Raw genomic sequence first — 18,038 nt, 5'->3', positions numbered from 1 at the left:
TCACCGATTCTTAATATGCCAGTACCAAATTTGTTTGATATCCAGTGATTTTAGTTTTCCATGTGAACTTTGGAATCCACTAGACTAGTTCTAAAAAGAAAGCAAGTTGGTATTATTATTATGATCACCTTAAATTTATAGATAAATATAGAGAAAATTAACATTTGTATGATTTAGTCTTTCTTATCAAGGGTAAAATATGTTAAATATGTTTTTTTCCATGTCCTCTTTGTTTCTCAGATAATTTTTGGATTTTGCTTCTGAAGAGCCACTTTTTAAATTCTTTTATGACTTGAAATAATTTTTCTATTGATTCTCTCAGGTTTTTCATGTACATTGCCATATCATTTTGGGAAAAATTATAATTGAGCCTCCTTCTTTCCAATTAGTATGATTTTCTTTTTTTTTTTCTAATAGAATTGACCACTACATCTAGGATGATAATATATGATAGTAGCAACGGTATACATTCTTGTCTAGTTCCTGACTTTAATTGAAATTTATTCCTCTTTCCCTATTTACCATGATGTATTTTAAAATGTTTTACATATTTTGGGGCAGCTATGAAGATCTTACAATTTTCTTTTAATATCCCCAGTATGGTGAATCATATCAGTAGCTTTTCTGGCATGGAAATGCCCTTGCCTTTGAACTGTAGTTGGGTGATGTGTGTTATTCAGTGTGTTGCACAATTCGGTTACTAATGCTTAATATTTTGGTCCTTTATATTCATAAATGAGATTGGTCAGTAGAGCCTTTCTTTTTTTCTTTTTCTTTTTCTGTTTTGTCTTGGTTCTGTCTTTTCCAGGCTTGGGTCTGACTGCTAACTGCTAAGTATACGCTGGGTGGAATCCAGCTCCTGGGTGGCCCTCAAGCTTCTTGGTGGTGGATCTTGAACCATTTTTGCTGTTTCTTCTGTTGAGATTTTCTGTCTTGTCTTGGTCACTTTAGTAGTTCACATTTTACTAGAGAGTTGTCTATCTGATTTAAACAAAATCTTACAATCTTTTGCAGCTATCATCATTTCCCCATTTTCTTATCTTATTCTGTATGTTTGCGCTTTTTCTTTCTTCTCATTTTTTAGTTAGATGATTATTTATTTTATTGTTTTCTGTTATTCAGAGAATAAGCTTTTGGACTTACTAGCTCTAACATTTACATTTTTTTCTAATTCCTAAATATCTGTTTTCACATTCATAAATAGAAGGTAATTCCTTCCTTTCTTATGCTTCCTTTAGGTTTATATTATTGTTATTCACACTTCCTGGGACATTTTCGGTCTTTATTTAATTTAATCAATTTATTTATTTTGGAGATGGGCACTGGGAATTGAACTCAGGGGTACTCAACCACTGAGCCACATTCCCAGTCTTACTTACTCTTTATTTAGAGACCTTCTTGAATTTAGAAAAATGGGCTTCTTTCATTGAAGAGGCAAAATAAAGCAAGCTTCCTTTTGGTAGACCACTTTCATTTCCAAAAACCTGCCACACCATTTCTTAGGAAAATTATGTTTGAAATAACTTTGGTTTTAGAGAAGATGGTATGCTATTTTTAATTTTTTTACTATTTATCTCAGAGCAGTACTCATTTGCTTCTCACACCTCTGCAAATTAGGAAAGAAGAAAAACCTTTTGCCCTTTTAAGATGGAGAAATAGCTGGGCATGAAAGTCAGAATTAGGGCCTGTTCTCCTGTCCCTCATAAAACTTCTCTTTGATTATGTTATTTTCCAACATCCCAGGTGAGATCTTTCTTGTGGGCACTGTGAACCTTGAGAACCAACATTCAAAATATATTTCCCACACTGATAATTAGGGCTATTGTTGGCCAGGAACATCTCTTGCGTGCCTCTTGCCTTCTTATTGTAGTATGCCATAATGTCTCTAATAATCATTAAGATTATTTCATTAGGATTGTGAAACTCACAGGTAGAACTTTCATAATGAGTTGCTGCCAAGTATAGCTCCACCTTTTACAGAAAATTAACATTTGTATGATTTAGTCTTTCTGATCAAAAAAATACGTGTGTGTGTTCTTGAGCAAAAAATATGTGTGTGTGTGCATATATGTGTCTGTGTGCATATATATAATACACACACATATATATCAACATATCATTGTCTAGATTTATAAATATCTCAATATCAAGGCAATTAGTTTGGCATTTGAGCATTACCTTTGGCCTTGTCAATGCCAAGATATTTAAGATATAGTCCCTATCTTTGAGCCTTTGAGGAACCCATGGTCCAGTGAAGGAAGTCATGCAGATATAGGAAAAGACTATATCTGCTTTGCACCGTAATAAAAGGGTCCAAAGAATACTGGAGGTTCATTTATCTCTGCCGAAGGGAGACAGAAAACAAAACAATCTATACCGAGAAGCTGGAACTAGAGCAGAGTTTTAAAGGGTGATTAAGAATTTTCTAGGTGGTGAAGGCCATGACATGTAAGCTAAATAGCATGGACAAATTCATAGAGAAAAGGTATGTGTCTTAGTCCATTTTCTATTGCTCTAACAAAGTACCCGAGGCTAGGTAAGTTCCAAAGAGAAGAGTTCTGGAGGCAGGGAAGTTGACGATCGGGCAGCTGTATCTGACAAGGGCCTCAGGCTATTTCATAACACAGCACATAACATCACACGAGAAAGTAAGTGGACGAAGCAAGCTGACCTTGCTGTCACAATAACTAATTCAGTTCCACTATACCTAACCTACCTCCATGAGATGAGCATTAATGCCTTCAGAGGGCAGTGCACCAAGGACTTAATCATCTTCCACTAGGCCCCACTCTGAAGGGTCCCACCAGGTTCCCACCAAGTCTCAATACCATTACATTGGGGACCAGGCTTCCAGCACATGGACCTTTGGGACAGATCATAGCCAGATCATAACAATACACATGAAAATGTCAAGGTTGTAGGTAAAGTGTAGGAGGCTCTAAATGGAGTAGAGAAGCAATGTAGAGTTTTATTCCAAGGCCAAGAGCCTGAAGAGGAGTATACTTCCCATCTGTGTGTGAGTCTGAAGTGACAGCTGCCAGTCAGGCTATCAGGCTTTGCTGTGGATGAACTGTGCTGGCTGCCCCAGGACGGAATCTGCCTATTGACTGAGACAAAGATGGCTCCCCGTGGCAGATGGAGGTCCTAGTGTAACTTGAAACTGGATAAGAGACCTTTGGTACCAGAATCTCCTTGGTCCTCCTTTGACCCAAAGCAGGAGCATCAGGAATAATGAGAAAGCACACAATCTGACCTAATGTCTCACGTGTAACACTTGAAAAGAGAAAGGTTCTATCCTTTGTTCTTTTTTTTTTTTTCTTTCTGGGTACCAGGGATTGAACTCAGGGATACTCTACCACTGAGCCTCCCCCAGAGCCCTATTGTGTATTTTATTTAGAGACAGGGTCTCACTGAGTTGCTTCGTGCCTCAATTTTGCTGAGGCTGGCTTTGAACTTGCAATCCTCCTGCCTCAGCCTCCTGAGCCATTGGGATTACATGCAGGTTCTGTCTTTTCTGTACCCTGTGCCATAGCATTTCCTCAGTGGTTCTCAGAAGGGCATTTCAGGGGTACTCACAATCCTACCTGAAGGGTACCGCCTAGTCAGAAGAGAACGAAAACACCGTTTTTATAAACCTAACATGGTACAATAAAGAGGTGGCCATTCATTTTGTAAAGTAACTCATAATTTTGTAATATTGATTATAGATTGAATAATAACCACCTCGTTCTATCAAGGTATGCCTCTACTTTCCAAAACTAGACTTGCCATTTTTCAGAGACATCACTATTACATAAGACAAAGCTTACTTATAAATATGTGACCAATACTATGTATTTTTAATAAACCCAGTTTTGTTTTTAGTTAATTTAAGGGGTGGGGAGACAGGAAACCAATATTTTCTCCTTTCACCCTTGGAAACTGCACACACAATGATTTTCTTGGCCTTTTACCTTGATTTAAATGCCTGAGTCAGTGATAAATATCATCAATGTCTCCATTTCTCCATCAAATGCTGTTCAAATATGATAATGAATTCAGTGAATGAACTGGAACAGATTTGCATTTCAGGAAGTCTTATAAAAGGGAACCAGTTTGTGAGCTCCTTGTGGGTGTGACATGAGGTTCACATTAGATCATGACTGCTGCATGTCTCCGTTTTGGAATTCACATGGACCAGTCTGTGGCTGATGACTGACTATGGCAACCAGGTAGCACGGAGCCAGTTCCATTTCAAGAGTGTGTCTCCCCCGTTTCCCAGGCAATTGCTCCTGCCCTCTGCGTGAGAGGAGCGTGGGCACTCAGCTAGTTTCCCTTTCCCTGTGGTAGGTCATTTCTAATTCGAAGTACAGTCTGCTGTTCTCAAGGATCCAGCCAGCTGAAAGTAAATGATTCTACACATCCATGAATCTTTTCTGTTGAGGACACGTTTGACAATTTATGGGACAGAGGTTTCATCATCCTAGATATTCTAGAGCAGGAACCCTTAGTGAGCATTGAGATCCCTTGCTGGTAAGATATTCCCAACTATTCTGATTCTGTGGGCCTGGGTGGAGGAGACTGCCTTTCTGACAAGCTTCTCCAAGGGTGGTTCCCAGAGCAGCAGCCTTGGCCTCACCTGAGGGAGCCTGTTGAAACTGCAGAGCTCCAGGCCTGCCCCAGACCCACTGGTCCACCTGAGTTGGAACGTGCATTTAACAAGTCCTCTGGGGTGGTCATTCTCCATGAAAGATTGGTAACTGCTGCTCTGGATCCTTCTCCCAAAGCTCTGCTTAGCTCCATGGGGAAATATGACAGGAGAAATAGATAAACATTTTTATTTTGATAATTATTGTCTATGTATGTATATATGTATTTAGCAGTCCTGGGGATTGAACCCAAGGCCTTACAGATACTGGGCTCTGCCACTGAGCTATATCCCCAGCCCTTTTTTATTTTATTTTTAAAAGTTTTTATTGTTTCATTTTAGTTATACCTGACAGTAGGATCCATTTTGATATTATACAAGCATGGAATATATCCTATTCTCATTCAGACCCCACCCACTGCTTCCTTTCCTTTATTGATCTTTCTGCCGTTTACCTATAGTTATTATTATTTTTAATTAACTTCTTGTGAGATTCACTGTGGTGTAATCATATATGTACACAGGAAAGATGTGAGATACTTTCTACTGTCTTTTCTATTCCCGTCCCTGGTCCCTTCCCTTCATCCCCCTTTGTCTAATCCGATGAACGAACGTCTATCCTTTCCATCCCGCCTTGTTGTGGGTTAGCTTTCACATATAAAGAGAACATTTGACTTTTTTTTTTTTTTGCAGGGGGGCGGGGGGGGGTGCTTGGCTTATTTCACTTAGCATGATTTACCAGCAAATATCATAAAGTCATTCTTCTTTATGCCCATCCCTTTTTAAAAAGTTTTATTTTGAGACAGGGTCTTACTAAGTTGCCAATGGTGGCCTCAAATTTGTGATCTTCCTCTGCCTGTGCCTCCTGAATAGCTTATAGATTATAAGTGTGTGCTACTGTGCTCGGCTATTATGTTCATTCTTATTATTACCTTCCATTTTGTGACAAATGGTATTATTTTACCATTTATGGTTGAAACTTAAAGTTTCTTTTTCAAAATAAGCTTATTTACCTAAAATCATGAGTTTATTTATAGTGTTAAATAAATATAAGTTCAGGTGGTGTATGAATGTCACAGAAACTATCAGTCATATGTACACAAGTGACTTAAATTAACATGGTGCTTAGGAGCCTGATTTCTGGAGCCAGATACCCTGAGTTTGAATATCAGCACCTCCACTAATTCACTTTGTGATTTAGGGCAAGAGTCTTAACCTTTCTGTTCCTTTCTGAATTACTACATGAAAACCTGTAAATATGGTACCTGTCCCATAGAAAGGGCATGCCAGGGCTAATTCATTTTACTATCATCTAGAGCAAGAATGCTCTGGAATTTTTCATCCTTTTTTGTTTTATTTTTTAAAATATCTTTATTTTATTTATTTTTTATGTGGTGCTGAGGATCAAACCCAGGGCCTCGCACATGCTAGGGGAACGCCCCACCGCTGAGCTGCAACTCCAGCCCTATCCTGCACTTCTTAATTCCCCCTGCTCTGTTGCCTACATATTCAGGCCAATATGCCCTACTTCCTAAAATCAAGGCTAGATGTTTCTAGGATTTTTCTACCACAGAGATTGAGAAAAGCGGCTTCCACGTGGCCAATGGAAGACAGACCCACTTGGGAGTAGTGGCAGGCGGCCAAGGTCTCCCCGGTGGGAGTCGGGGAGCCGGCTGCCTCAGAGCCTGTCCACTGGATGCTGAGGAAGTGACCACTCATGTTGCTTTCACCATCACCTGGAGAGAAGGCTTAAAAGACGAAATTCCTTCATAACTTGAAATTTTGAAACTCTACTATGTGTATTCTGAGAGGCCTTCCACGAGGGCTTTGCACATGGACTTGCGGGTTATGCTTTCCGGGCTGCAGGAAACATTTGAACAACCTATCCTTAATGTGGCAGGACTCTAGAAGATATCATGTGAGCCGGGGACACCTGGGGGTTCATTCACCTCCGTTAGTTTGAGGGTAAAAAACCTCTGTTCTTTTCTCTGATTTCACAGCCAAAAAATACCAAGAACTCAGCAGGACCGTATGGAGAGGTAAGAAATTAGAAAGGCACTGAGGACCTTATCTTCAGATCCCTGTTGAGATATATTTTTAGAACCAACAAAAGATGCTTTTGTGAAATGGTAGCAGTAATTTTTCTTGCTTTAAAAAAAAAAGCACATTTTCTATTTGTGAGCAGCTGTAATCTGACAGAATATTCTTAGGGAGAAAAATCCTTATCTGTTTTGATGAGAGCAACCAGTGTGTAAAATTGTTTACTCTGAGTTATTTCTTTCTGAGATAACTCACAAAGCACAACTGGAATAGAGACGTATATAACTTTTTATATTAACAAGCTTGGCAAGCCCAGCCTCATCTATTTCTGAATGGGCACAGACAGGCTGATCAGGTAGGAAAAGAAGGAGACCAGCAGGACAGGAGGAAGAACAGTTCATCAACTGATCGAGAGGGAGGTCCACACTCCCTATGCCAAAAGAACTCCCAATAAAGAGGTCACACTATGGCAGCCTGTGAGCTCCGTGTGACCCATCAACATGTTCTGTTGGCACTCTGGGGCTGAAAAATGCTTTAACAGAGCTGGCAATGTAGCTCAGTGACTTGAGTTCTTGCCTAGTGTATGCAAGGTCCTGGATTCAATACCCAATACCACCAAAAAAACAAATAAATAAAACTAAATAGAGTGCTTTTAGAGTTACATGGAGATGGCCTTCATATTCTTGTGTTTTGCATCTGCTGATTAAACCAACTATGGATCGAAAATACTTGGAGAAAATATTGCATCTGTACTGAACATATGCAGACTTTTTCCTTGTCGTTAGTTCCTAAATGATCCAGTGCAACAACTATTTATGTGGCATTTATATTGTATTACGTATTATAAGTAATCTAGAAATGATTCAGAGTATATGGTTGAATGTGTGTAGGTTATAGGTAAATACTGTGCCATTATAGATGATGAATTTGAGCATCTGAAGATTTTGTTATCTGTGAGGGCTCCTAGGACCACAGTTACCAAGGGATAAAATTCTATTTTACATAAGAATTTGGATATGGAGCTTTCCCTAGGGAAAATAAAAGAGCATTGGCCAACGCTGAGCTTGCACTCCTGTGGAATATCACATCAGTCGCCAGAGTTGAGAGGGGTCCTCTGCTCCAGACCCAGGCCTCGCCCATTAGCCTTGTCCCTTCTGCACACTGTTCATCTGGTATCTACCCTACCCCTGAGTCAGTGTTATCCTGCTGCAAGGGATGCTGGGAAAAAGAGCTCCTGGCTTCTGGCTGTCTCACCATGTGAGAAATTCCTCAGGCACAGGAAAAGTGGCTAAACATGGTGGGTGGCCACAAGACAAATGTCCACCCCTACCCAAGGAAGGAGACATTTGCAGAGTGGTTGGCCACCATCTAAGCCTCTGTATTCCCAGCCTTCTCCACTTCTTTTTCTCACATGCAGAGCCCTGCAGCTGGCTTGCGTTCTCCCACTTCTGTCTCTGTTTATAAACCACTTTTGTACATTTACAAAGTACAAAAGCTAACTAGAGCAGAACCCATAGACATATGTGTGCCTGTTGAAAAATGTGGTAGCTTCAACTAATTGTTTATTTATTACACCCCTCCTCAAGTTCGAAATGATGGCATACCTCAGCAGTCCCTGCATCTCTTGGGGGCATCCCACTCCTCCTTCTACTACAGTTATTCGTGGTGGTGATGGGGATTAATATGGTGTCCAGTGGAGTGCCTGATCAGGATCTGCACTTCTTTCTCTGCAGAGAGGACCTGGACTATGGTCTTTATTGAAGCCTGACAGCAAACTGTTAATTAAGTATTCTAGCTCCTGTTTTACAAAAAAAAAAAAAAAAAAAAAAAAAGTTAAGGTCACTAACCTGAAGCAATTTGTCCAAGGTCATGTCACTGAGGTCTGTCTGACTCTAAGACCAGCATTGTCTCTGTGTTCAGGGCCTCACCTGGGAGCACATGTTGGCTGTTTCCCTTACCATTCTCTAATGGTGCTTAAATAGCTAATGTGCATTTTGATGCTGTTTTTCAGTTATTTTGTGAGTTAAAAGTACAAAAGCCTTTGAGAACCTAGCTTTTTAAAAAAATCCTAAACATTTTACATATTTCAGAACAAAATAATATTTTTAAATGGGTCGGTAGAGCACAAAAGCATCAAAGAGCTCATGGGTACAGCCTGTAACTTCCTGGAGCTCTGTATTCTTGTCAGATCTTAACAAATACTTCTCTAGATAATTGCTTAATTATTATATCTGTCAAGAAAAAAGCCTTCACAGCCATCAAGTACTGCATATAAAAATACCCTTTAATCCCAGATGTGGAAAAACCATTCCCTGTGATTTCAGTAAAGCAGAATCCCCATGGTACCTAATCATTCTCAGATTCCTAAGGACAAGAGTAGATGGAGAACAAGAGCCCATGGGGATAAGCCAGGGGAAAGATTGTTCTCACCTTTGTGTCCCTTTCATTGAAGGCCCCCCCCCAAATATTTTAAGTTTTTGCAAAATGGAAACAGAGAAGGAATGCAGTTTGAATCGTGCCAATTTAATAAAATAATGTGTTGCTGTAGAAATGAGGCCAAAAGACCTGGACTTTCAACTCAGCATTGCTGCTCTTTCTGAAATGTACTAGGGGAGATAAAATGTGGTTTTGTGTTACATGGAAATGTCAGGATCTACCCCATGATTGTTGAGAGAATTCAATGAAATAATGTATTCAAAGTCCCTAAAGCTGTGCTGAGCGTTTACCAGGGGTTCCAACAGTTATATTGCTGATCCTCATTATTTGCAGATTCCATTTTTGCAAATTCACCTTCTTGCTAAAATGTATTTGTGACTCTAAAATAGTGTTCATGGTGTTTTTGTGGTCACTCACAGACATGGGGAAAGTGGTAAAAATATAAGTCGCCCAGCAGGCAGTATTCCCAGCTGAAGTGGGACAAGGTGACACTCTGTCTTCTTGCTTTAGCTCTTACCATAAACAAGCTCTCAGGCTATTTCATGTCTCATTTTAAAAATGTTTGTGCTTTTTCTGTTTAGCAAAGCACAGTGCTGATGTGCTGTCTAGTGTCGTAAGCCCAAGAAAGCTGTATGTGCCCTAGGGAGAAAAGCTTCATTCAGTCATGAGTCATCCTGCTGTTGGCCATGAGTCCTGTTGTTCTGTTCAGGCCCTCAGTGAATTGGATGATGCCCACCCACATTGGTGAGGGAGAGCTAGATTCAGTCGACGGATTCAAATGCTAACCTCTTTTAGAAACAACCTCACAGATACACTCAGAAATGATGTTCTGCCAACTATCTGGGAATCCCTCAGCCCAGTCAAACTGACACATAAAATTAACCATCACACTCATGTGTTTATTTATTACATCCCTCCTCAAGTTCCAAATGATGATGGCATTCCTCAGCAGTCCCTACATCTCTTCGGGGCGTTTATCCCACTCCTACTTCTATTACAGTTATTCATGGTGATGATGGGGATTAATATGGTATCCTGTGGAGTGCTTGATCCCAGCCATCAAGTACAGCATTTTATGATTTTATACAGAGAGCCTAACTATGGTGACCAATAAGAATTGACTATATTCACCGGTAGCAATGGCATACACCTATAATCCCAGAGGCTCGGGAAGGAAGGAGGATCACAAGTTCAAAGCCAGCCTCAGCAAAAGCAAGGTGCTAAGCAACTCAGTGAGACCCTGTCTCTAAATAAAATACAAAATAGGGCTGGGGATGTGGCTCAGTGTTTGAGTGCCCCTGAGTTCAATCTCCACTATCAAAAAAAAAAAAAAAAAAAAAAGAAAAAGAAAGAAAGAAAGAAAAGAAAAAAGAAAAATTGACTGTATTCTATATAGTTTCTATGTTAGAAAGGTTAAATATTAGTGACTAACAAAGTAACTCCAACAACTCCATGACTTAAAACAACAGAAGTTTATTTTTTCACGTCTGTAATGTCTCATCAGGTGTTTGAAAGGAAATCTTACAAAAGGTGAGCCAGGAACCCATACTAAAGCAGGCTTATAATAATTGAAACAAGGATAAATTATCAGCTATTTGTATTTGACATTTTCTTTCGCAGAGGCATCCTTTCATCTTATGCTCTGCTAACACATAGGACCTTTGCTTATGGAGAAAGGAGTCCTGGGTAGAAGGCCTTAAGAGACAGCCCAAAAATAGAGCCCCTCACCTGTGCTGCTTTCTGTTGGCCAGAGCTCAGTCACAGGGTTACACCTACCTGCAAGGGAGGCTGGGAAATGAAATTGAGCTGTGTGCTGAGGGAGTTCATGAATCACCCTGCCATAGTTTCTCTTAGAAGTTATTTCCTATGGTTATTTTTCCTTAGGTAAGGAGCATTTAAGTTTTTCTTTCTTTTCTTTTCTTTCTTTCTTTCTTTCTTTCTTTTTTTTTTTTTTAGGTTTTTATTCCAAATCCTTTACAGTTCTTTACTAGGGAAAGAAGATCTAGCCCCTCTCATGTGTCTTAGTTAAAAGATGAAGTCCTTACATAATGAGACCTTTCTTTGTTCCTTTTTTTCTATTACTTCAGCCAAACCTTTAATCTCTGACTGAAAATATTTTTGCCACCGAACAAAAGATTATGTAAAGAATATACCCAATGCCTCTGTGAAAGAAAATGTCAAATACAAATAGCTGATAATTTATACTTGTTTCAATTAAATTGTAAGCCTGTATCCAAGTTGCTTTAGTGGCTATAAAAACAGTAGCTTTATCTGACATATTATTATATTTATCAGGTTTTGAATAAAACAACATTGACACTCCTTGAAAAAAAAGCATGCATACCTCTGATATCTCTACTTCAATTTACTATGGCCGGGGGTATGACTTTGAGCAAAGAACTTCATGTCTCTGAGTGGCATATTGCTTACCTATAAAAATGAGAATGTTACTACTGGCCTTAGAGGATTGTTGTAGAAATTAATGTGATTGGCCTGTCACATAATAGGCACTGTGTAAAAAGATAAAGAGAACTAACATATTAAGTAAGCAAAATCCAGTAGACTATGTGAAGGTTAAAAGGGTCATAATTGTGGGGATTCTTTAATATAGGTTTTTAGTCCTTACAGTGTGACTTGATATGGGTTTTAAGATATTCATCTGCATCCAGACACACATGTGCTCTGCAGACAAGTACATTTATCTGGAGATTAGATATCAACTATTTGAAATAGATATCAACTATTTGAAATATCTGAAATAGAACCTTATTTGCAGAATCATGCCTAAAAGCCCTAGGTGTGCAAATGCCAGATTAAAGTCTATGTAGAAGAGAAGTGCATGCCTATACCCAGAGGTTGTGCAGAAACTATGATATGGGGACAGCAAGGAAAGTCAGAGTTGACAGGAGAGAAAGAGGCAGGAGAATGACTAACGCCCCTGGAAGCTTTGCTTGAGGCTTGCGTCATGAGTAATGTTAAGCCTGTGACATTCAGAAAAGGTTAAATTTCATTCTGTTTGCTCTGCTTAGGAAGTTGGGAATCTATGCAGTATGCATTGAAAAGGATAAAACTGCAGGTTCAATGCTAATGATGTGGATTTCAGTTATCTGGAAAAATCCTTATAGAAGGAAGTGTGGCTGTTTCTCTATATATTCGATTTTTTTTTAAAGAAAGAATTTTTTTATATTTACTGTTTAGTTTTCGGTGGACACAACATCTTTATTTTTATGTGGTGCTGAGGATCGAACCCAGCGCCCCGCGCACGCCAGGCGAGCACGTTACCGCTTGAGCCACATCCCCAGCCCAACATGTACTGGATTTTTATTGAGACAAAAATAGCTGAATTCTATCAGCTTTATCACCTAATTATCTCTAGAATCTGGTCGGTTCCCAGCATTTAGCCTGAGGCCAGCCTTGCACTGGGCTCTTTGAGTGAATGAATGAATTCAATGAATTAATGAACAAGCCTAAGAACCAAACCGTCTACAACATGCATGTGTCTGTAACACATGAACTGCCTGCATATAAAGAAAGACATCCATTTAAAACTATCCCTCTTTTTCTTTTTCAGAGCAGAAACCCCTCTCTTGGGACCACTCATAAACAAGAGACACCAACACTGCCATGCCAGTGCCGCCACCGCCCCCACCTCCTCTGCCTCCACCTCCCCCGCCTCTGGGAGCTCCTCCCCCGCCTCTGGGAGCTCCTCCCCCGCCCCCACCATCAGCACCTCCGGTAAGACCTGTTTTATTTTCTGTCTGGTTTGCTTTGGAGCATCATCGGGTGCTTGGATTACACTATAGGCAAAGGTTCTCCATGTTCAGAAGCAACCACTACCTAGCTCCGCTGTGGCAGGTGGACTTCAGGTAGCTCTGACAGCTTCAGGATCTGATTCTAAACCAGCCTGGGTCAGGTATCTGTCTCTTCTATTCCTCGGCAGCACCCACCTGCACTGTTCGCGTCACCTTCCTCTGACTACTGCCACCCGGTACAGGCTCCTTGAGTTTCCCTACGTGTCTTTCCACCTCACTGGGAGCCTCACGTGCCAGGCCCTGCCAAAGCGCATAGCTGAGGAGGCATTGCAAAATCAAGTTCCCGTGGTAAATGGGAAGGTGATAGATAATGACACCTTGGACTTCAGTCCCTGGTTCTACGTTCAAGCAAGTCAAGTGTCATGTGAAATGCCACATTGAAAAATATAAATCACTAAAACTTCCCTGTCTGCACAAGACTGAACTCTTTCTGTTTCAGTTTGTGCTACTGGACACTCTCCTGGTTTCATAGTTTGGTTTGGGTTAAGTAGGGGCCGCAGAGGGTGGTCATTTTGTTTTAGAACATGGATTCTCAATCTCGTCACCACTGATATTTGGGACCAGATAATTCTTGTTGGAGGAGCGGGCTGCCCTGTTCATTTTAGGATACTTAACCACAACCCTAGCCTCTGCCTATCAGATGCCAGTAGAATCCCTCAAACATGGCAATAAAAAATGTCCCCGGGTATTGTGAAATGTCCCCTGGTGGGGAACAAAATATAGAGAAAGAATAAGAATAAGTATTAAAGTTTCCCTGATGAATTCAACCCCACACGGTAGAATTCAGTCATCATGAAGTGTTGAGCAATTTATAAGTGAATGAAACATACACAAATTATCTTATGAATCCTAAACAGATTGCTCCCACTGAGGAACATCTTATAATAATTTTAAATATGATGATACAGGATGAATCACCAGAATAAATGAACTTACCAAAACCCATGTTATTGGAGATTTGGGGAATGACCTATTTTTAAACCTTGCTGGTGACCCACAGCTATCTGGGCTCAATACATGTAGAACAAGCCTTTCTGGAGTTCTCTAGTAGATAAAGCAAACCTGAATGAATTTCCCCTGGTTTTATTTTAAAGACTAATTTAAGTATTTAACCCTAAAAAAAACCAAAAGGAATTTATACACGGATATGGACAACAATACTCTTCATTCTAGTGAAAAGAAATAGATCTTAAGTGGTTTATGATACCTTAAATGTATTATGTTATGCTGTTAATTAAAAACTTTATTAAGCTCTGGTGTTAATTAAAAATCACATCTATGCTGATTATGAAAAGGTAGAGAAAAATGGTGAATTAACAACATAATTTTGCATATAATGAAATCAGCTGTAAATATCAAAGATTAAAAGAAATTCAATAATACTGTTAATAAATTTTAATATTTCATTAGGGAATTTGTTTCCTTTAAAGATGCCTAAATTAAATATATGATATGACAAGATCATTGTATTGTCATGAGCAACTAATAAAAATAAATAAATAGATAAATAAAGTTGAAATACTTTACCATAAAAAAGATGCCAAAATTCAAAATAAATAATGATAATTCTATATTTGGTTAGTATTTTACAGTCCCTCCCTATTTCTTTTTTTCAACCCTCCCTCCTTTTGGGCCATCTATCTTACAGAAGAACAGGTGAATTTGAGAGGAAACTAACCACGTACATTTTAATATTCTTTGAAACATTTTTCTGCAAACTTGGAAAAATATTTACAATATATATTAAAGACAAAAATTAATGTCCTTAGTATATAAAGAGCTCCTACAGATCAGTATAAAAAGGATAAATAGAGAAATGGAATAGGATGGAGCAGAGGAAATACAAATATTTTGACCTCCATTACAGTTGAATCAATGTAAATTAAACCTACAAGTTGAGCTTGCCTAATCCAAAAACCTAGCATCTAAAACGCTCCATCTTGAGCATCATGTCATTTTTGAACATTAACATGATGCTCACAGTGTTTTGGGTTTTGTAGCATTTCTGATTTAGGATTTTTGATTAGGGATGCTCAATCAGTATAGTCTATGTAAGTATTTCAAAATCTGAATGCATCAGAAATCTGAAACGCTCTGGTCCAGCATGACAGGTAAGGGTTGTTCATCTTGTAATGAGAAACCATTTTCCTCCATCAGTTTGTTGGCTGGAGTGTTAGGAACCAGGTTCTTATAATACTTATAATACTTAGTTAGGGGCAAAAAAAAGTGTTATAATTCCCTAAGACACAATTTGTCAATAAATACCAAACCCTTCAGAAAATGAATATACTCTATGACCTAGTTTTACCTCAAGCAATTTTTCTTTAACTATTCATCACAGATTAATAGAAATACAGGATATCAATGAAAGTATTACTTAGAGTAGCAACTAAAAAGAAAGAAAAGAACTAAAATTCTAATTTTCAATTTAATAAATAAATAATCCACAAAATGGTATGTATCCGGCAGCCATTAAAGTTACATTCAAATTATTTTGCAATTTCCACTGTCTAATTTATTCAACAACAACCATCCATGAAAGCTGAAATCACTTCATGAAAGGTTGTTTGGGTTCTCAGGATGTTCTCAGGACCCCAATTCCTGTTCTCAGGAATTTTGACAATAAATGTCAACCACAGATGACAGTGTGTGTGCTGTGTGTGTGTGCGCTGTGTTGAGGATCCAACTCAGTGACCTACTCTACCACTGAGCTATACTCCAGCTCTTTTTTGGGGAAAAGGGGGTATAGACTACTTCTAATTACAAAGGGGAAAATTTCCCCTTAAAATGAATCAAACTTAGTATCAGCTATAGTGAAATGACTGACAGCACAAGCCGCTGTGATACATTGAGAACTACACAGCATCACCCTGTAGTAATCTGCCAAAAATGAATGTACTCGTGAGCAAACATTCAGACACATCCAGAATATGGGACATTCTACACTAGAGTCTGGCAAGCTGGAGCCCATGGCCCAAATCCATACACATCACCCATTTTCTTACAGCTCTTGAGCTAAGAATGGCTTTTACATTTCTAAATATCTGGAAAAAAATCAAAAGTAAAGTTTCATGGCCCATGAAAATTATGTGGAATCTTAGCCCTTAAATAGAGTTAATTGGAGCACAGCCTTCATTTACATATTGTCTGTGGCTGTTTTTATGCTACAGAGGCAGAAACACCAATTAAGGAAGATGTGATTTTTCCCCCAAACGGAATTCCATTCTTCTAATGAGTACACATTTATTTTAAATACTGACTCAATTATTATTAACATATTTTGAATTTTGACAATAAATATTTTGTGGAAATTTGTTTTCTCTTTTGTTATATAAGTACATACATGTTATTCTTGATTTTGCCTCTTGGCTCACAGTGCCTAAAATATTTACTGTCTGGTGTTCTCCAGAAAAGATTTGCCAACACCTGTCCCACAGCCAGCTGGTCTGGCTCAGCCTTCCACTCGTCACCAGCAACCAGTGGTCTTAGTACACTTGCATCAGATCTTAGCCTCTATGCTTCATGTCTCAGCATCCCCTCTCAACTGTGGCCCACCCCACCTTGCCTGATCTGGCCCCTGCCTGCCTCTCCTACTGAGCCCCTCTCCTGGGGTCTCCCACCTTAGATATCTGGCATGGCTGTCCTTTCCACTCGGAAGACCCTTTCTGCTACTCTCAGCTCAGAGGTCACTTCTTCCTACGCCACACTGGCTTTAGACATATTTTTAAAACCCTCCTTCAGATCTATGGTCCATCTTTAACTCTGGTTTGTGTTTGATGTTTTGTCATTTTGTGTGTGTGTGTGTCCCTTGTACCTGGCTTGAAATAAGCAAGAATGAGTGAGTAGGTGAGTGAACGAATGAATGAGTATCTGTGTGAATAGGGTTTGGAAATGGAGTTGAAGTTTTTCATAACCAGGGCTCAGAACTCCAAACATCAATGCTGTTGAAGAAACAATTACTCAGTGATACTTGTTAAAGGGCTGGAAAGAAGACTGTGTTCAGACCACAGTGACAGGTACCACTCAGTGGGAGTTTCCCGTAGGGGAGAGAGATTGTGCTCAATACAGCGTGAGCAAGTGGGAATTTGTAGCCAAGGGATATGTGGTCAAGGAAACATCAGGATTCTTGCTGAGGACAGGCCAGGTTGATCAGACCCCAGCTAGAGGAAGGTACAGACAACCAAATAGAGAGCATTATCTAAACTAACTTAGCCAGGTTCTTTGCCAAAACTGAATTTTGCAAGGAAGTATATAAATGAGCCTAGGAGAAGGTGCGGAAGCTAACTACAGCTGGGTCAAGCAGAAAATCCTTGTCAATGCAGAGATTCCCCCCATCTCTTTGCTCCCCACTTCCCTGTCTTCATCCCCCCATTTCTGATGCATATCTTCTCTTTTTCCAAGAATGTGGGAGCAGAGGAGGGAGAAGGGCCAGGGGCCTGCTGGAGCTCTGGAGTGAGCCCTCTCCAGACCCTGACGGCTCTGCCATCCTGTTTTCCTGCAGCTGATTTCTCTGTCTTTCCAGCAAGACTCCTTTGTCTTGGCCTTTTAAAATCCAGTAACAATATCAAAATTGCCCTCAGGGTGCTTTGGTGGTCCTCTTATACTTAAATTATTGTTGCTTTGTCTACCTAAATTATTGTTGCTTTTAACATATCTAAAAAATATATGATGGGTTTGATTTTTAAAATGCAGCAGAATTGTACTGAACTTTTGCTTTCAAATGTTCTTTGACCCCTCCTGTTCAAGTGTCCTTGGACCTAGTATGCAAGCTGGGTGAATCAGCTCCTTGAGGGTCTGTGAGGTTTTTTCTTGCTACAATCCCCTTTGACATGTGGTACATTCTGTCCAAGAGGAAGCAAATGTAGTCACTCACCAGCTGATACATTTTGGAGTTGGGTTGCCCAGGCAGAGTCTGACAGGTTCCTGGCCACAACACATGTATTTATTTATAAAATAGATTTGTGGATTTTTGTGGCATTATTTTTTTTAATTTTAGTTGTCAATGGACCTTTATTTTATTTATTTATATCTGGTGCTGAGAATCGAACCCAGTGCCTCACACATGCTAGGCAAGCACTCTACCACTGAGCTACGGCCCCAGCCTCATGGCATTATTTTTTAAT

At 39.5% G+C, this 18,038-nt stretch overlaps 1 protein-coding gene across 4 annotated transcripts in view; it reads left to right on the top strand.

Moving 5' to 3' along the window:
• The window catches only part of WIPF3 (WAS/WASL interacting protein family member 3), a 91,633-nt gene that overhangs the window by 15,297 nt on the left and 58,298 nt on the right, over positions 1–18,038 (top strand). For 3 of the 4 annotated variants that reach the window (XM_081283920.1, XM_081283922.1, XM_081283921.1), the window contains exon 2: positions 12,675–12,838. In XM_081283920.1, coding sequence (XP_081140046.1) covers positions 12,728–12,838 — 111 coding nt within the window. In that variant the 5' untranslated portion in view covers positions 12,675–12,727. Of the gene's footprint in view, positions 1–6,627; positions 6,667–12,674; positions 12,839–18,038 lie in introns of all 4 variants that reach the window. The other variant, XM_081283923.1, reaches the window with a different exon arrangement.

This window comes from Spermophilus citellus (genome assembly GCF_964194105.1).
Source record: "Spermophilus citellus genome assembly, chromosome: 3".
NCBI lineage: Eukaryota > Metazoa > Chordata > Mammalia > Rodentia > Sciuridae > Spermophilus > Spermophilus citellus.
This window is presented reverse-complemented; position numbering and strand designations above follow the sequence as displayed.